Source organism: Odontesthes bonariensis, chromosome 3, assembly GCF_027942865.1.
Source record: "Odontesthes bonariensis isolate fOdoBon6 chromosome 3, fOdoBon6.hap1, whole genome shotgun sequence".
NCBI classification, from domain to species: domain Eukaryota; kingdom Metazoa; phylum Chordata; class Actinopteri; order Atheriniformes; family Atherinopsidae; genus Odontesthes; species Odontesthes bonariensis.
In genome coordinates, this window is record NC_134508.1 from 12,327,787 (window position 1) to 12,344,360 (window position 16,574).

The following is a 16,574-nucleotide window of genomic DNA, read 5'->3' on the forward strand; positions in this document are numbered from 1 at the left end:
ATCCTCTTATATATTAGAGCACAATTTTCAGTGACCATAGTGCATGTCATAGAAAAATTGTTGAAGTAAGTTTGCTAAACATTTGTGTATATTATGCCAACACTTTTTCAAATTTTGGTGCTTTTACCATGAAGTGATATCTCAAACATAAGGAAATGTGATTCTTTTTATTCCTGCTCCAAAGAAATTAAAAAATGTGAAGAAACAACATTCTTTTGCTTTTTTCTTTCTCAGCAAAGACATTAAAGCGGTAAAAAAAACTTGTCATATTAAGTTGAAAGCAAAATAAACTGTGTAAGACTGTATGAGAACAAATTTTGAGTTTGATATTCTGATTAGTTCTGACGGCTGTGGAACAGCTCCTTAGTTCAGGAAATATCAGAAAAAGGAGCAGTTGTCCAGTACATTTTTTCAGCTTTTTGGACAAAAACTCAGAACATGAGTTTCTTCCAGTATTATGGGGAAATGGCACAAATCACATTTTCATTTAGATTTTCTCTACATAAATGCCATTTTGCTACTGCTACTCCCACTTAGAAAATGAATGTTTCAATGCAAAACGATTTGTAAAGGACGGAATATGGGGGGATATCTGTCTGCATCATGTTTTTCAGTATATTTTTTTTAAAAAGTAACATTTTTGAAGGCCTTATGTGTGGATGATGGAATATAGGTCAGACTGTTAATTTTATTCAAGCTTTACTTTTGTAAAATTTAAAGAAAATGATGCTACTTCCCCTCTTTGTTGACAGATTTCTTTTTAAATGCAGGAGGAGCAATTCCTTTAGCTGTTTATTGTGTAGAACATGACAGTTCATTAGCCCTAAATGCCCTAAAAAGCCCTGAGAACCCATTTGTCATCCAAAATCATGACATCCCAGCGTTTAGACCAGTACGTAGAGTTGTAGTCTTACACACTTCTCTGCAGTTTCCCACCTGCTGCTACCCCCACATCTGCTCCCACACCACCCAAATTAAATAAATCAATAAACACAAGAGAAGCAAATCCAGAAAACCTTAAAAAAATTAAACCAACTGAACAAAAACATCAAACTATTAAATGTGGTTTGATTTGTGATCATCATATTGATATATTACGTCTTACAGAAACCTGGCTGCAGCAGGAGGATCATGTTAGCATTAATGAATCAACTCCCTCTGACTGTTTAAATGTTCCCATTCCTCCTACCACAGGCAGAGGAGGAGGAGTGGCAGCTTTCTTCAGATCAAGGTTATTCATCAGTTCTAGACCCAAGATTAGCTTTAGCTCTTTTAAATCTCTTTTTCTCAGTTTTTCCCACGCAAAGTGGAAATCCCAGAAACCTCTTGTGTTTGTTGTTGTGTATCGTCCACCTGGCCCTTATTCTGAGTTTCTGTCTGAATTCTCAGAGTTTTTATCCCAGTTAGTGCTGAGTACAGATAAAGTCATTGTAGTGGGTGACTTTAATATTCATGTAGATGTTGAAAATGACAGCCTAAATATAAAGTTTAATTCTATATTAGACTATTTTGGATTTTCTCAGAGTGTTCACAGACCTACTCACTGCCTTAATCACACCCTTGATCTTGTGCTGACTTATGGCATTGAGAGTGAACAGTTAACAGTGTTCCCTCATAACCCTGTCTTATCTGACCATTTTTTGATAACTGTCGAGTTTACATTACTTGACTTTTCAGCTTCTGAGAAGAAATTTACATATAGAAGGTGTCCATCAGAGAATGCTGTAACCAAAATTAATTTCATCATCCTTTTCTTCACAGCTACCTACATTTTACTGCAGTAAAACTTGACTCTCTTGTTGACAGTGCTACAGTTTCAATGCGTACAACACTGGACAATGTTGCCCCTCTGAAAAGGAAGATAATCCGTCACAAGAGGTTGGCTCCTTGGTATAATTCACAGCTGCTTTAAAGCAGGCTGCAAGAAAGCTGGAGAGACCGTGGCGTTCCTCTTATTTAGTCTCAGTTAGTCTGGAAAGATAGTTTAATTACGTATAAGAAAGCCCTCCATAAAGCTAGAACTGCTTATTACTGTATTCATCATTGAGAAGAATAAAAACAATCCCAGGTTTCTTTTCAGCACTGTAGCCAGGCTGACAAGGAGTTCGAGCTCTGTTGATCCAAGTATTCCTTTAACTCTCAGCAGTGATGATTTCACGAGATTCTTTGTCAATAAAATTGTTTCTATCAGAGAGAAGACTCCCACTGTTATCACTAATGTATCATCAAGTGAAATGAAAATAAACGACTAGTCCATGCATTTGTTACTTCATGATTGGACTACTGTAATTCTTTATTATTGGGCTGTCCCACATATTCTCTGAAAAGCCTTCAGTTGATCCAAAATGCTGCAGCCAGAGTTTTGATGAGAACTAACAGGAGATATCATATTTCTCCAGTTTTAGCTTCTCTTCATTGGCTCCCTGTTAAATTCAGAATAGAATTTAATATTCTTCTCCTCACATATAAAGCTCTTCATGACCAAGATCCATTACTTGTGGTTCCCAGAGTTTCTAAAAGTAGAATGGGAGGCAGAGCCTTCAGTTATCAGACCCCTCTCTTGTGGAACAAACTGCCAGTATATGCCCAGGAAGGCAAGGCAAGGCAAGGCAATTTTATTTATAGAGCACAATTCGTACACAAGGTAATTCAAAGTGCTTTGCAGCTACATAAAATCACAAGGAGGCAATAAAATCATTAAAAAGAAATAAAAAATAAAAAAAAAACATTAAAAATAATCATTAATTAATTAATTTAAAAGTAAAGAGTGCTGATAAAATACTTTCAGGTGTCATATCCACAGCTAAATAGAACTGTTTTCAGCCTGGATTTAAACATTGTCAGAGTTGAGGCCTGTCTCACATCTTCTGGAAGAAACTTCCAGATTTTAGGAGCATAAAACTGAAACGCAGCCTCACCTTGTTTAGTTCTGACTCTGGGCACCAGCAGGAGACCCCTCCCTGAGGTTCTCAGAGCCCGAGTTGGTTCACATGGCTCTAACATGTCAGGGATGTACTTTGGCGCTTGACCGTGAGAAGAGACTTGTACACAAGCAGAGCTGTTTTAAAGTCTATTCTCTGAGCGACAGGAAGCCAGTGCAGAGACCTGAGCACTGGACTAATATGGTCGTATTTCCTGGTTCTAGTCAGGACTCGAGCAGCTGTCTTATGCCCTTTTTCCACCGAACATTTTTGTACCGGTACAGCTCTACACGGTACGACTCTACCCTGATTGGGAGCTTTTCCACCGCGGGTTGAAGGTGGGACCCGTCACGATTTTTAGCACCGGCTAGTACCTGCTTCAGAGGTGGGTCTAGTTGGTACTAGCCATACTAAAATGTCACGTGATAAGTGCTGTCCACTGATTGGTCAGGTGAAATTACGTCATAAACGCCACGAAGCTCTACGATGTTTGGGAGAGGTCCACTTATGAAGGTTGGTATCGTCACTTTATCAAGACTCTCAAATACTTTCTCAAAGTCTTTTTTTAAGATTTCCGACTGATTCTCTCTGATGTCCACTGCACCAACGTGCACAATCAGCTGTTTCACCCCTTGGTGTTTTGCCAGTACCTCAGGTAGTAATCTTGTGATGTCAGAGACAGTGGCACTTGGATAGCTGCATGTAACCATTCTGTTTATGTTTATATTAGATATGGCTCCGTCTCCAAGCACAAGAGTATCTTTGACCTTGACACTCGGCACAGTTTCTCTGTCCATCTGCTGCTTTGTACCGTCTCTCTTACACTCAGTCACATTTGGCTCTGACAGTGGTAAAAATCTGTTTGTTAACTTTATTCCGGGTGATGTTACATATCCTCTGTTGATACCAACAGTTTGACGATTCTTCGGCTTAGCACCTAGTGCATTATAAGTGTCTTTACAGAGTCTTGGAAAAGACACAGTTTCATTTAGCTTTAAGTTGGATGTAGCAGTTTTTTTACCCTTTCCTTTGGAAGTAAATGTGGACTTCTTACCACTGAATTCCATTGGGAGCGTTTCATGAAGTCCCATTTCAGTTTCTAAGGCAAAAATCCTTTCTTGTAGCGCCCAAATTTCTTGTTGATATATCCGACAGCTTTCACAGGGCATGTTGAAAGGATTGTAGTCGCTGGCACGTCAGATAAGTTGTAAAAAAGCAGACACCCTCTCTAACTTTAAGACTAGACTTAAACTTTCCTTTTTGATTAAACTTATTGAAAGGGATGGCTCAGGTGATTCTGAAACATCTCATAGTTAAGCTGCTATAGGCCTAGATTGCTGGGGGGCCTCTTATGTCACACCTTTCCTCATTTTGCTCTCTTTTTCCCCCATTTAATATTCTCATTTATATTATATACATTTGGCATTATTGTGATTATTAACTTGTGTTTCCCTGTCTCAACAGGTATCATTTGAATGGTGTTACAGTGTTTGTAGTCCTCATTTTTCTGTCTTCTCAAACCCCAGCTGGGTGAGGTGGATGGCCACCCTTCCTGGTTCTGGTTCTGCCAGAGGTTTATCCTATTAAAAGGGAGTCGTTCCTCTCCACAGTCGCCTCAGGCACACTCAGGACGGGAGATTGGACTGAAGACAAGTTTCGGTGCAATCTGTTGGTTTCCTTAGCTAAGAAAGTGTTTTTTAATTAGCTCTGCATGAATGAATTGGATTAATTTTGAATTTAATTAATTGGATTTGATTGAATCATGATTACAATGAATTTAACTCAAATTGGATTGAATTGGACTATGTTATTGAAGTACCCTGAGATGACATTTGTTGTAATATGGCGCTATATAAATAAAACTGAATTGAATCGATGGATTAAGTGGGTATAGACAATGGATGGATGGATAGATTAATTGAATTTGCTTGTTTTTAAAAGTACAGTTGTAGTTTTTCAGTGTTGACAAGATTATTTTCTTCTCCGGTTTATGGCTGTGTTTTTCTTTGCCTTGTCTTTACACCTCCAGGTCCTCATGAAGCAGGATTAGTGGCTTAGTGAGGTAAAGTCAGGTTCAACTTAAGGTTTTCAGTGACACTAAAGTGATTCACTTCTCACCCAGGTGTGTTGCCATGGAAACTTATGCTGAAAACATAACCTGCTCTTCGGTAAATGATCAAAACATTTAAAACCACTGCCTCCTGGCCACTCGGTTCCACTGAAACATAAAAACAAAACTTGAAGACATGTATCTAATTAAAATCAAAACCATCTTAATTAACATATAAGTGCCTAGAGAACATAAAAAATTAATTCTGCATTTGCTGGTGAGAATTTCTAATTCTATTACTTTAATAGATAAAGTAAAGATTAAATGTGTCAGTACTTTTTGTAAATTTATCTCCAATTTCAAGTCTGCTGGCTAATATTTTACACAAGTGTTCCTCAACTCTGGTCCTTGGTGGCCACTGCCCTGCAGGTTTGAGATGTTTCCTTTCTTCAACACACCTTGCTCTAATTAATGGGTCATTAACAGGCTTAAAGGGATAGTTCGCCTCTTTTGACATGAAGCTGTATGACATCCCATATTAGCAATATCATTCATGAACATTGACTTGCCCCCCGCTGCGTCCTGTGAGTCGAGTTCCAGGCGAGTTTTGGCGCTAACGAAGGTAGTCCGGCTAGTTGGCTGGGGCTAAACAAATAAAGGGTCTTGCTTCTCAAAACAATATGCGTTCAAAAGAGTAATACATTTGCATCACAAAATCTTTTTGCATGAAAAAGTCAGGCCTCGCATCGCTTGGCGCTATTTTTGCCTCCCTTGATATCAATGCGTCCAGCCACCTAGCGATAGCTGCAACTGTTACGGTGTTTACTGCTCGGAAGCAGTTCAAGGAGGCCGCTGGTTTATATGGCAGTTTTTTAGTAAACTTCTTTTGTAAAATAAAAAATATTGGAATTAGTTTTTTCTATTCTCACTTCAAGATTAAAGCCATAGATCAACTAGTTTCACATCAATGAATATTAGTCTTTTAGATTTTATTCAGAAGGAGGAAGAAGCAAGGCACGTCCTGGACTCTTTACACACACAAGTAATCCCTAATTACCTCTACCAATCAGGTTATGTGCTTTGAAATGAGACATTTTCATTTTGATGTGTATCCAGATTTGGATCCAGTATCTTTTTTTCAATTCAGCCTTGGTATACAGTTTGAGATTGCACTTGTTTGAGGAAGCAGTTTTAAATCTGTGTCTACATTGTACACCTATGTTTTTGTAGCTTTTCAAGGCTTGTTTGTTATGAGTTGCACACATGTTTTGCTATCCACAAATACAAATTTCCTATTTGTAACTTGTGTGTTGGTTTTTACAAATATACTGTATGTGTATTTGTAAATATATAATTTTCCATTTGTAAAACAAAAAGCCATTTGTAAAAGGGAAAATTCTTTTTTCACCAGTTTTGGTCTCAAAACGTTCCACTCATTCAGGAGATTTATGCTCTATCTTTTGGTATTTCTGACTTTTATACTTTTTAATATATTTGAGTTTTATTTTTGCTCCTTCTTGGTTTTTATGAATGAAGAGCCAGCAGAGTGGCACACTGGTCATCTTCAGTTTTTTCTGATATTCAAACAAATTCCTTTAACTTTCATACAGTTTAACTTACAGAAATAAATTTTACCAAAGGAAAATTTCAAATTCTCTCGCTAACTCCAATGGAAAGTTTGGCGTAACACAACAGACAGCTTCAAGTGTGTTCAACTCGCTGCAATTTAAAAAGCTTTCACTCAATTGAAATAAACATTACCACGTTCCTGTAAGCCTTCTGGTGCTGACGGTCTTCAAATTATTTTCCTCGCTCTTAAGGCCGGCGCACACCTTTACAATGTCATCGTTGCATCGTTTGTCGGGTGATCGGCATAACAATTCGGACCGTATTTGACATGCTCGCACGTCCACCGCACACACTTGCGAACCTACGATTTTTTTTGACCGAATGTTATCACATGACCGAAATAGGAAGCCACAAATCACGTGACTTTCAAACTGAAAATGGCGATCGATTTTCCCCGGCTTGCATTATTTATCATAATTCTACTGCGTCGATTATGCCGTAATTGTGCCATTGAGAACAGGGAGAAGAGAAAGTTGTGTTTGTGTCGTAGTCGTCCAACGTGACTAAGTGCGCTATTCCCATTGGCTGTTTAAATAATCCTACGCGATGACATTGGAACAGAGACCGCACACACATACGATTATATTGACCGCCTTGACTACTGCAACGCACTCCTAACTGCTCTCCCAGCCTGTGCTGTGAAACCGCTGCAGATGGTCCAGAACACGGCGGCGCGTCTGGTCTTCGATCAGCCTAAAAGAGCACACGTCACCCCTCTGTTCATTGAACTCCACTGGCTACCCTTAGCCGCCCGCATCAAATTCAAGTCACTGATGTTAGCCTACAAAATCCTTAATGGAACGGCTCCCATCTACTTGAATGCTCTTGCAAAGGCGTCTAGCAGTGCCTACACCACGCTTAAGACAATCCAGACTCTTTTCATGCGTCGTTCCACGATGGTGGAATGACCTACCGAGCGCTACCAGAACAGGGGCATCCCTGAATATCTTCAAGAAACTCTTGAAGACCCAGCTCTTCAGAGAGCATCTCCTATCCTAGCACTTACCCTGTACTTCCCTACCTCCTCTATTGCACTTTATCTTTCTGTACTTCCTTCTATGCCTGCACTCTATCGCTACACTGTCACCCCGTCACCTCTGACAGAGTCTGACTTGTGGTTTCCTATGTAGCTTATTGTTAGCTTTGATATTAGCTGTAATGTTATATATTTTTTCAATTGCAAGTCTCTTTGGATAAAAGCGTCTGCTAAATGCATAAACATAAGCCTTAGCTCTCTCTTGGCCTCCGTATGCATCCATTGGCACATGAATAATTACGTAGTAAGAGAGTTCAGCTCCACTACCACCTTATTCTCTCCCAGGCCCCCTTGGCAAAGCTTCATGCATGTACTCTTCTCCAGCAGCTCTAATCAGGGCTTTCCTGTACTTGCCATTATGGATCTTCAAATTGGCGTTGGGGACCACTATTAATCAATCACTGTTCAGGTTCGAGAAGCCACCAATCACTCAATGTATTTGGACTCTGGAAAGGAAAATGTTCTGATCTTCTGGCAGCGGTTTCAGTGGAGAGGCCAGGTTGTCCAGTGCTGCTGCAGTGGGGGGAGCAATACCTGCCCTCAGATGCTTGGTTTAGTCCTTCTTTTTTCTTGGTGGTCCCGGCTGCGTTGGCTCAGGCTGTGATGTGGCTGCTGCTTCTCTTGCCTTTTCCTCCATCAACCACTCTTTAAGCCTCCAAAGATTTTCTTTTCTTTTCTTTTAGCATTTCTTCTTCCTCGCTTGCAGACTGGTCGCCCTCTGCGGTTCCTTCGTCCCCTGCGGGTTCTTCGTCCTCTGCATGCACTTCCGGCTCACCGACCGCGCCCTTCAAACGTCCTACGGCATTATGAAGCTCCCTGTTGTCACGCCATGGGACTTATGTTTTTAGTATCATGTTTTAAGTTACGTTTTTGTGTTCAGTTTATGTCTTTGTTTTGAGATTTGAGTTTTGCCATTGTTTTTTCCCCTCACTTCTCTCACTCAGGTAATTGGTTCATTCCCCTCACCTGTCTGTCATTGTCACCAGCTGCACTCACTCTCCAATCACTCCCAGCCCTCTATTTAGGCTACGGCTACACGAAAACGTTTTTCACTGTAAACGATACTTTTTCTTATCGTTTGGCTGTCGCGGCCACACGGAGCCGGCGTTCCCACTACCCCAAAACGATAGTTTTTGAGAACGGGTTCCAGAGTGGGAAGATTTGGAAACGGTGTCGTTTCGTTTCCATTGTTACAGCCAAAACGGATTTGTTTACATCTGCACAGCCCCATGGCTAACGCCAGTGACGTATACACATACGTCAGTGACCAGAACAAAAAGCGGCTTCTATTCAAAATCCGGAAGAAGAAGACAACACAACAAGGACAGACAGCGATCATCATGGACCCCACAACATTGATAGCAGCACTGCTGCAGACACTGCTAACTACAGCGGCGTTGTTGAAGGAACAACGTGAGCTTCGCGCTGGTAGAAGTAGGGGCGTACACGCATGCGCATTGCTTCTTCTATTGTTCTGGTGTAACCGGTGGGGGTGGCTTACAGCGCACCAAGAGGTGTTTCGTGTGTACTGCATCGTTTTCAGCAAGCGTGGCGTTTCCATCTGGACAGAGAAGCTGTGTGGTCGAAATTGTTTTCGTACCCGTTTTCAAAAAAACCCTCGTTTCGTTTTCGTGTAGCCGTAGCCTCAGTCTCCTGTCTCCCCTGTCTGTGTGTCGGTTCTTTGTTTGTGATTCCTGACCTGTTTGCCTTGATTCCCATGGTACCCGGTTTACCCATGTCCCTCGTCTCCATAAAAGTTAAGTATTTATTCCATGCCAAGTCTTTTGTTTGCCTTTTCAAAGTTAAGTTTTTTGAATCCGGCTCTGCCGCGCTTTCTGTTGGTACTTTGTTTTTTGTATAATAAATCCAGTTTTCTTTTGAAAAGTCTGCATCCGTGTCCTTCCCTACACCACCACCTGACACCTGTACTGGGGAGCTGCCCTGACTTTCTTCTCTATTAACTTCACCTCAGTACCTCATTCTTTTCCATCTTCAAAACAGGACTGATTTGCTTTTGTTGTGCCTCACTGTCTTTTTTGTAACATTGATGGAAGGTGGATGGGTTACATGCCTTTACGAGCCACTGTCAGAAACAGTCACAAAGCCAAATTGATATCTCTATAAGGGATAGCCACAATGGAGAAACGTCTCTCGAACAAAAAACACCATTAATCAGTTTATTCCGTAATGCAGGCTTGCTATTTGAAAGTACACACTAATTCCACCTCTTGCCAGCCCACATATATGAGCAAACAGGAACAACCGCACTTAAGAAGGATATATTTTATTGCGAGCCTGCTGGATGGTGACTGGCACTTTACTTAAATCAGTTGGTAAGACTTTTGGTCTATCATTGATTAGGCATGTGTATGGAACAGCTTCTTGCTGTTATAGACTAAGTGCCAAAAGATGGATCAACCACCCTTTGCATTAATCTTAATAATTTTGTCACATAGATTGTGGATTCTGTTTCCTAACAAATCCTTCAATGCCCCCTTTCTTTGTTCTATTCCTGAGCAGTCGGACGCAGGGTGCCACTAAGTCAGAGTAGTGTGGCATGAATCTGAGGTAGTAGGCATCCATCCCCAGGAAGGAAGATAGCTGGGATGGCGACTGCGAGTCCGGCAGGGACAGAATGGCTCAGTGTGGGACATAATCACAGTGATGCCCTCCTTCGACAGCCTGAAGCCAAGGAACTCAAACTCCTCAACCCCAAACCTGCACTTCTCAGAGTTCAGTGTGACCCCATGCTACTCAAGGCACTGAAAGACCTGTTACAGGCGAGTGTCATGCAGTGCGGTGGAGGGAGCATGGACCACCACATCATCTTTTTTAGGCTGCCGCCTGCCGACAGCTGCGCCTGTTTCACGGTGTTTACTGCTCGGAAGTAGGGGACTGCTCATTCTGCACTTCAGTCTGCACGGTCTAAACCGAGAAACAGGCGCCGCTGTAGGAAGCGCGCAGTGATACGAAGGGAGAGAAAATAGCGCCAAGCGATTGTGAGGTCTGAATTTTTCCTGGACAACGATTTTGTGATGCAAATGTATTACTCTTTTGAACGCATATTGTTTTGAGAAGCAAAACGCTTTATTTTTTTGACCCCAGCCAACTACCTTCGTAAACACCAAAACGAGGCTGGTACTCGGCTCACAGGACGCAGTAGGGGGTAAGGCCCAATCCCATTTCTATTTTTCTACCCCTTCCCCCTACCCCTCGCCCCTTGAAACGGATCTGTAAGGCGTAGGGCTTGAAACGTAACCCCTATGAATTGGGACAGCCCTTCACACTCACGTACGTCATAAGTCCGCGCCGTCAGTTGTTACGTAACCAAAAGCGACAGCTTTAGCCAGAAATAAACAAACATGCCTGCTGCTGATGTTTTGGCGCTCTCCTGTGCTATTCGGATATTTTTTGAAATATCTGCGTCGAATCGACGGAGTGCCATCAGGCGAAGGCGTCTTCTACATCTGGGAGCATTGCTGGAGCTTGTTACAGAATGTAGAATGAGAAATTAATGCAAATAACGCGTGTGAGTGAGCAGCTGGTAGCTTCCAGAGCCGGCGTGTGAATATGATAATGTGTGTGTGTGTGTGTGTGTGTGTTTGAAAGTGCTTCTAACTGTACATTTGTGATATCGTGTGATATAGAAACAATTTGCTTGTCTCGTTGGATTTGCTGATTTATTGATTGGAGTAGTATCCTAACCTGGCTAACCTAGCTGAAAGCATAAGCTAACGTTTAGCCTTTGTTACTCGCCTTGTTCCGTTTGGGATAAACATGCAGCTCATGCGTTTTTGAAGCGGTTTTAGATTTGATGACATAAATAAATGCACTGCATTGTGTGTGCTATCAATGTGTTGGTTTGGTAGGATGAAAGCCTGATCTTTCCATGTATTTCTTTTCAGCAGAAGGGTCATCCTACAAATTATTGCCGATTGGACCACAACATGTACCCCAATTTTTTTGTTATCCCTTAAATCTCTTCAAACCAATATCCGTTCCAGTCGTTAATATGATGTTGATGTGATAATCATGCTCACAAACCTTTTGTCCTTAATTTCTTTTATTAGGCTCACATTACAGACTGGTAAGGCAGCTTATTTTCAGAAATAGTGCAAATAACAGCTTAAAGTGTCTGCTGTAAAGTGTGCAAATATGGACAATAAACAGTATGAATATAAACAATATGAACATAAACGGGCAACGGTGCAATCATCGAGAACGAGATGGTGAGGTAACCGGAGCAGGAACAGCGAAGGTGCATGGCACATCGGAGGTGCTGGGCTCAGTGATGTTCTGGGGGAACAAGACACGACATGACATTATAGCATGCACTTTCATCCATTGTAAAAAATAAAAAAAAGGTGTTTCAGAATGCGGTAGTGGTGGCTGTGTGTACAATAGGTGCATGGTGCATCAACTCACCTTAAAGTTTGTCTATCATGCGCTCAAACAGAGCTAAAAAGCGCTCCGTTTTCTGCTCCGTCTCCTCGTGTCGCTTCTGCTCCTTCAGGCTCTCCTGTATCAGGTAATCCATTTTGGGATTGGACTTCCTACTTCTTTTTGGGTATGGGGATGACTTTAGAAACCGATCTTCGTTTTTGGCGCGAAACCTGATCAGGCTCTTTGTTTGTGCTTGAGTCCCTGTGAATCACAGTCACGTATATGAATACTTGTGATAATAGGTAGCGAAATGACGCACACGTCACTCAAAAGTAACTTCTCTATGGTTAACCAACTACATTGCTTGTAAATACTCGAGTTACAATTTCAAAAACGACAACTCTTTCGCAGCACCTTCACATGCATTGACCGATTACTCCATGTAAATAGCGACTTTTACCATGTGCGTTTATAGCAGAAAACAACTACACATTGCCACCATGTTAAACTCACACAATACACCAGTTATCACAACCTAAAACGGTTAAAACAGTTAAAATATGGCAAAAAATAGAACTACTTACATTTGTGTGGTGCTTTCTTTGCTTCCGCCATTTTTAAAAGGACTCGCGTTCTCCCGGTAATCGCGTTGTACTCTGGGAAATATATAGTACCCCTCCGAACGTAGTCTGCCTGGCCAAACCCCTCCATTTCAAGGGTTACAAAGCCCTCCCTCTTACCCCTACGCCTCTGCCTTAACGTGATTTGGGACACCCCTACCCCTACACGTGAACGCGCAAAACAGAGGGGTAAGGGGTAGGGCCAAGGGGTGAAATGGGATTGGGCCTAAGTCAATGTTCATGCACGATATTGCTAGTATGGGATGTCATACATCTTAAAAAACAGTGAATGCTGTATTTTTAAATAACAGTACAAAACTGTAAATGTTAATGACAGTAAAAAAAATGTTAAATTTACAGTAACATAATGTCAACCCTGCTGCCAGTTCTTTACTGTTATTTTACAGGAAAATGTGTTACAGTGTGTGTCTGCATTGGGCACCTCCATGTTTTTGTAGCTTTTCAAAGCTTGTTTGTAAGATCTCTTTCAAATGGTACAATTAAAACCATCAAAAAAATTGTTAACAAAAGTTGTTAAATAAAAATACCAAACAGCAAAACGTATAGAATGCTTTGTATTTCATATTAATAAAAAAAAGACCATTCATGCACGATACATTCACTTTATTGTTTTTTTTTGTTTGTTTTTCCATTTGCCAGAAAGCTATGTTTATGAAAATAAGACAAATAAAATAATACATATTTACTGTACAAGTCAAAGTAGTTATCAGGTTTTTTTTTTTCCAAAACAGAACACAGGAGGTTTATGCAGGAGCCACAGAGGAGACCTCTGTCTTTGATGTGGATACTTCAGAGCCATCATCCACCTGTTTGCCAAACAGTTGCAGGATGCATGTGCGGAACTGAGGAGGGAAAAGATGAAAATGTATTTTTTAGAAAATGTATCAATTCACATTGGACGAGGTAAGTTAATAAATGCCGCAATGAGACTGTGCGCACCTGTCGGTTCATGAAGACATATATGACTGGGTTGTAGATGGTGGCGCTCTTTGCAAAGTATGCAGGCATGGCAGCAGTCAGAGGATGGAAGGCGTATCCAGGGTTGGCCGCAGCAAAGCAGGCAAAGAAGGTGTAAGGTCCCCAGCACACACAATAAGCTATGATCATGACAACCACCATCCTGGATACTTCTCTCTCAGCTTTCTGGGTTGACTCAGATTCCTTCTGCTGCATGGCAACCTGCGGTCCACAAATCAAGTGGGTCAGATTTTGTCAGGCTTTGACAAATACTCTATAAAGTTATGTTAAAACACAATTGGTGGAAGACTTACAGCACGGATGGCCAACCACACAGCAAGGTAGCACAAAATGATGACAGCCAGGGGAAGGATGCAGCATGTAATCATAAGAACAATCATGTAGGAAATGACTCCAGGGTCGTCACTGCCACTGAATACATCAGGCCCACAGGAAGTTTTCAGTCCATGGGGCCAATACCTGGTACGAGAAACGATTTAGTCTTCACTTCGTGTTCCAACACTCAAAGTCCACTCTGTATTTCTACTGATCAAAGAATCATATTGATACGATTGCAAAATAAACAGAAAAAAGAAGCAGCAGATTACCTGCTCCATCCAAAGATGGGAGGAGCACACCACGCTGCAGACCACACCCAGGAGAACACAATTCCACCTGTGGCCCATTTGGCATCAAACTTGACATTTCCAAAAGGTTTGCACACAACTACCCATCTCTCCCAGGAGATGATAGTTAGGGACCAAAGAGCAGCAATACCTGTGTAAAGAAGAAGGATGCTCCGTGAATGTATCAAGATAGTTAACAATATGTAGCCAAGAATTCTCTGTGTACATATAGTGTGTATTCCTATGTCATACATAATTACTGTGACCACTCACCACAAGTTGAGACAGTGTAGCCTTCAAAGACGCACATTGGGTGTCCCAGAATGAAATATCCAAAATACTGGTTGCACACACTGATGGTGCTGGCAAAAACCGTCTCTCCAAGATCAGCTATAGCAAGATTAACCAAGATCCAGTTCAGAGGGTGACGCAGTTTCTTGAACTTTGCTGTGGCCACCAATACGAGGCCATTGGTGAAGACCGATGCAATCACCACAAAAATCATCCAGATTGTTGAAACATTGTAAATCCATCGGGGAGCAATGTGGTAGTTGGGTCCCTCAAAGGGATCTGGAAAAACAAGTACAAGAAATCGTATTATAATCAAGTCAGAAACTTTTGCAGTTTAATGATTCCACAAGTCCATTTTGTCTTATGTGGTACAGGATAAGAAATGTTATCATTTTGAGAGAACACATTTCAATATACGTTGTGCTTTAACATATTGTATTTTATTTTGTCAACTGTAGACTCTACCTGGTTATATAAATCTGACAAGGTCCATAGTTTTGGTCCTAACAACCAAGTCTTAAAAAATCTTGGACTAAATATAAGTGCATAAGACTAACTGACTTTACACGTCATCTGAGTCAGATTGTGGTTCAAGTTTCATTCAGTCACAAACATTCTTTAAACTGTATACTCCACAAACAAAATGTGGCTGTGAATGTTGTAAAATTTTCTTCTGAATCAGGTTCGAAATAACTTTAGATAATAAAAAATTTCCACCACTGAGTACTTTTTCTAGCCTGTAATGTTTTTGTTGCAGTCCTTCAGATGTTATACATTTCCATCAAATGACTCAGAAGATGAAGTGATAATACTGTACCTTTGGTATTATTGCTGTTTGTGTAAGCAAAGGCAGAACCCCTTGTTGTTTCTTCATTGTACCGTCTGGCAGCAAATGACTGTTTTCCCCACTCCTCTGCCATTCTGATCTAGATGGAGGTCCTCTGTTGTCGGGTTCTCTTTTTACTTTGACCCTGTCGGTGATAACATTTCCTTCTCGTCTGACTTAAGCTTTTATATCTGTGCTTTAATTACCTCAGATTGGATTAATCATGTTATAACCAATGCGTGAAAAGGGTATTGTGAACGTTAATTAAAATTATCAGCTAATGCGAATAAGACGGACTTGGGTACATGTAGTGTACATGATTAACTTTGAAATGTTTGAGTCTTCATTTTCTTTTTCGAGCCTGTATTGTCTGCTCTCTTAATTATAGAAATGCAGAAATTGAATAAACATATATAAAATATAACAAATAAACTGCTATGATAAATGTTGGATGCTGGGACTGGATAGTGAAATGGTAAGATTGCCACCTTTTATCTAGGTGACCTAGGTTCAAATCCACTGCATGAAAGGTATTACCTTAGTATTTATGCAAGTCCCTTACCCTACCAGTGTGAATTGGTTTGGATAAAATTTCAAATTGTATCATGTTTTGTCATTCATGTTCCTGGTTGACGTGAGAGGACAAACACGTCTTAGAGCAGATTTAGATAAGAGGAGATCTGCAGCACTGTAACTGTGACAGTTGCGCTTGTTGGCATGCGAGGCAGGTAAGACATATTTAATCCGGAAAGAAGATTGGCTCAAGTGCATAGACTTTTTTGACCCATCTTTGAATCTGCAACTGATGTCATAGTCCTAATTGCATTATTGCACCAACGAGATTCTTTTAGGGAAACAAGTAATCTGAGGCTATTTAGAAGGTAACATCACACTGATTTAGATTAGGTCAGATTCTGTGCATTAGGTAGCCTGTGAATTCCCATGCTGCTTTGCGCTCGATTTCATTCTCACTGCAAAGTCAGCCTGGAAACCACCGCCCTTATTTTTGCCAGAGTTTGGGAACCAATCACAGAACGGGGGGGGCAGCAAGACGATGACGACGTCTATGCGCTACACTGAAGCTTGTAGAGTGTTAATCCAACATGACAGCGGACACAACGTTACCGTTCAATGCAGCCTTAGAAAGTGTTTCGGAGTAGATTCACCCTAGGGTCATTTGAACCGTGATATCCAGCCAAGTAGCCCACCCGAAG

General features: G+C 41.1%; 1 protein-coding gene across 1 annotated transcript; it reads right to left on the bottom strand.

Annotated features, from left to right (window-relative positions):
* Window positions 1-13,403: 13,403 nt before the first annotated feature.
* Window positions 13,404-15,454, bottom strand: LOC142376765 (red-sensitive opsin-like). The gene is made up of 6 exons (XM_075460315.1): window positions 15,352-15,454; window positions 14,517-14,813; window positions 14,226-14,394; window positions 13,932-14,097; window positions 13,600-13,839; window positions 13,404-13,502 (listed from the first exon to the last, which is right to left on the bottom strand). The coding sequence occupies exons 1-6, from the start codon at window positions 15,452-15,454 to the stop codon at window positions 13,404-13,406; spliced, it is 1,074 nt and encodes a 357-aa protein (XP_075316430.1).
* Window positions 15,455-16,574: the final 1,120 nt, after the last annotated feature.

Bases quoted from the DNA above. Each gene is read 5' to 3' on its own strand.
- LOC142376765 (XM_075460315.1), bottom strand. From the start codon at position 15,454: ATGGCAGAGGAGTGGGGAAAACAGTCATTTGCTGCCAGACGGTACAAT. The intron at 14,814-15,351 runs GTACAGTATTAT...TTGTTTTTCCAG, and splicing joins AAACAGCAATAATACCAAAG to ATCCCTTTGAGGGACCCAAC. The intron at 13,840-13,931 runs GTAAGTCTTCCA...TGTGGACCGCAG, and splicing joins TGTGGTTGGCCATCCGTGCT to GTTGCCATGCAGCAGAAGGA.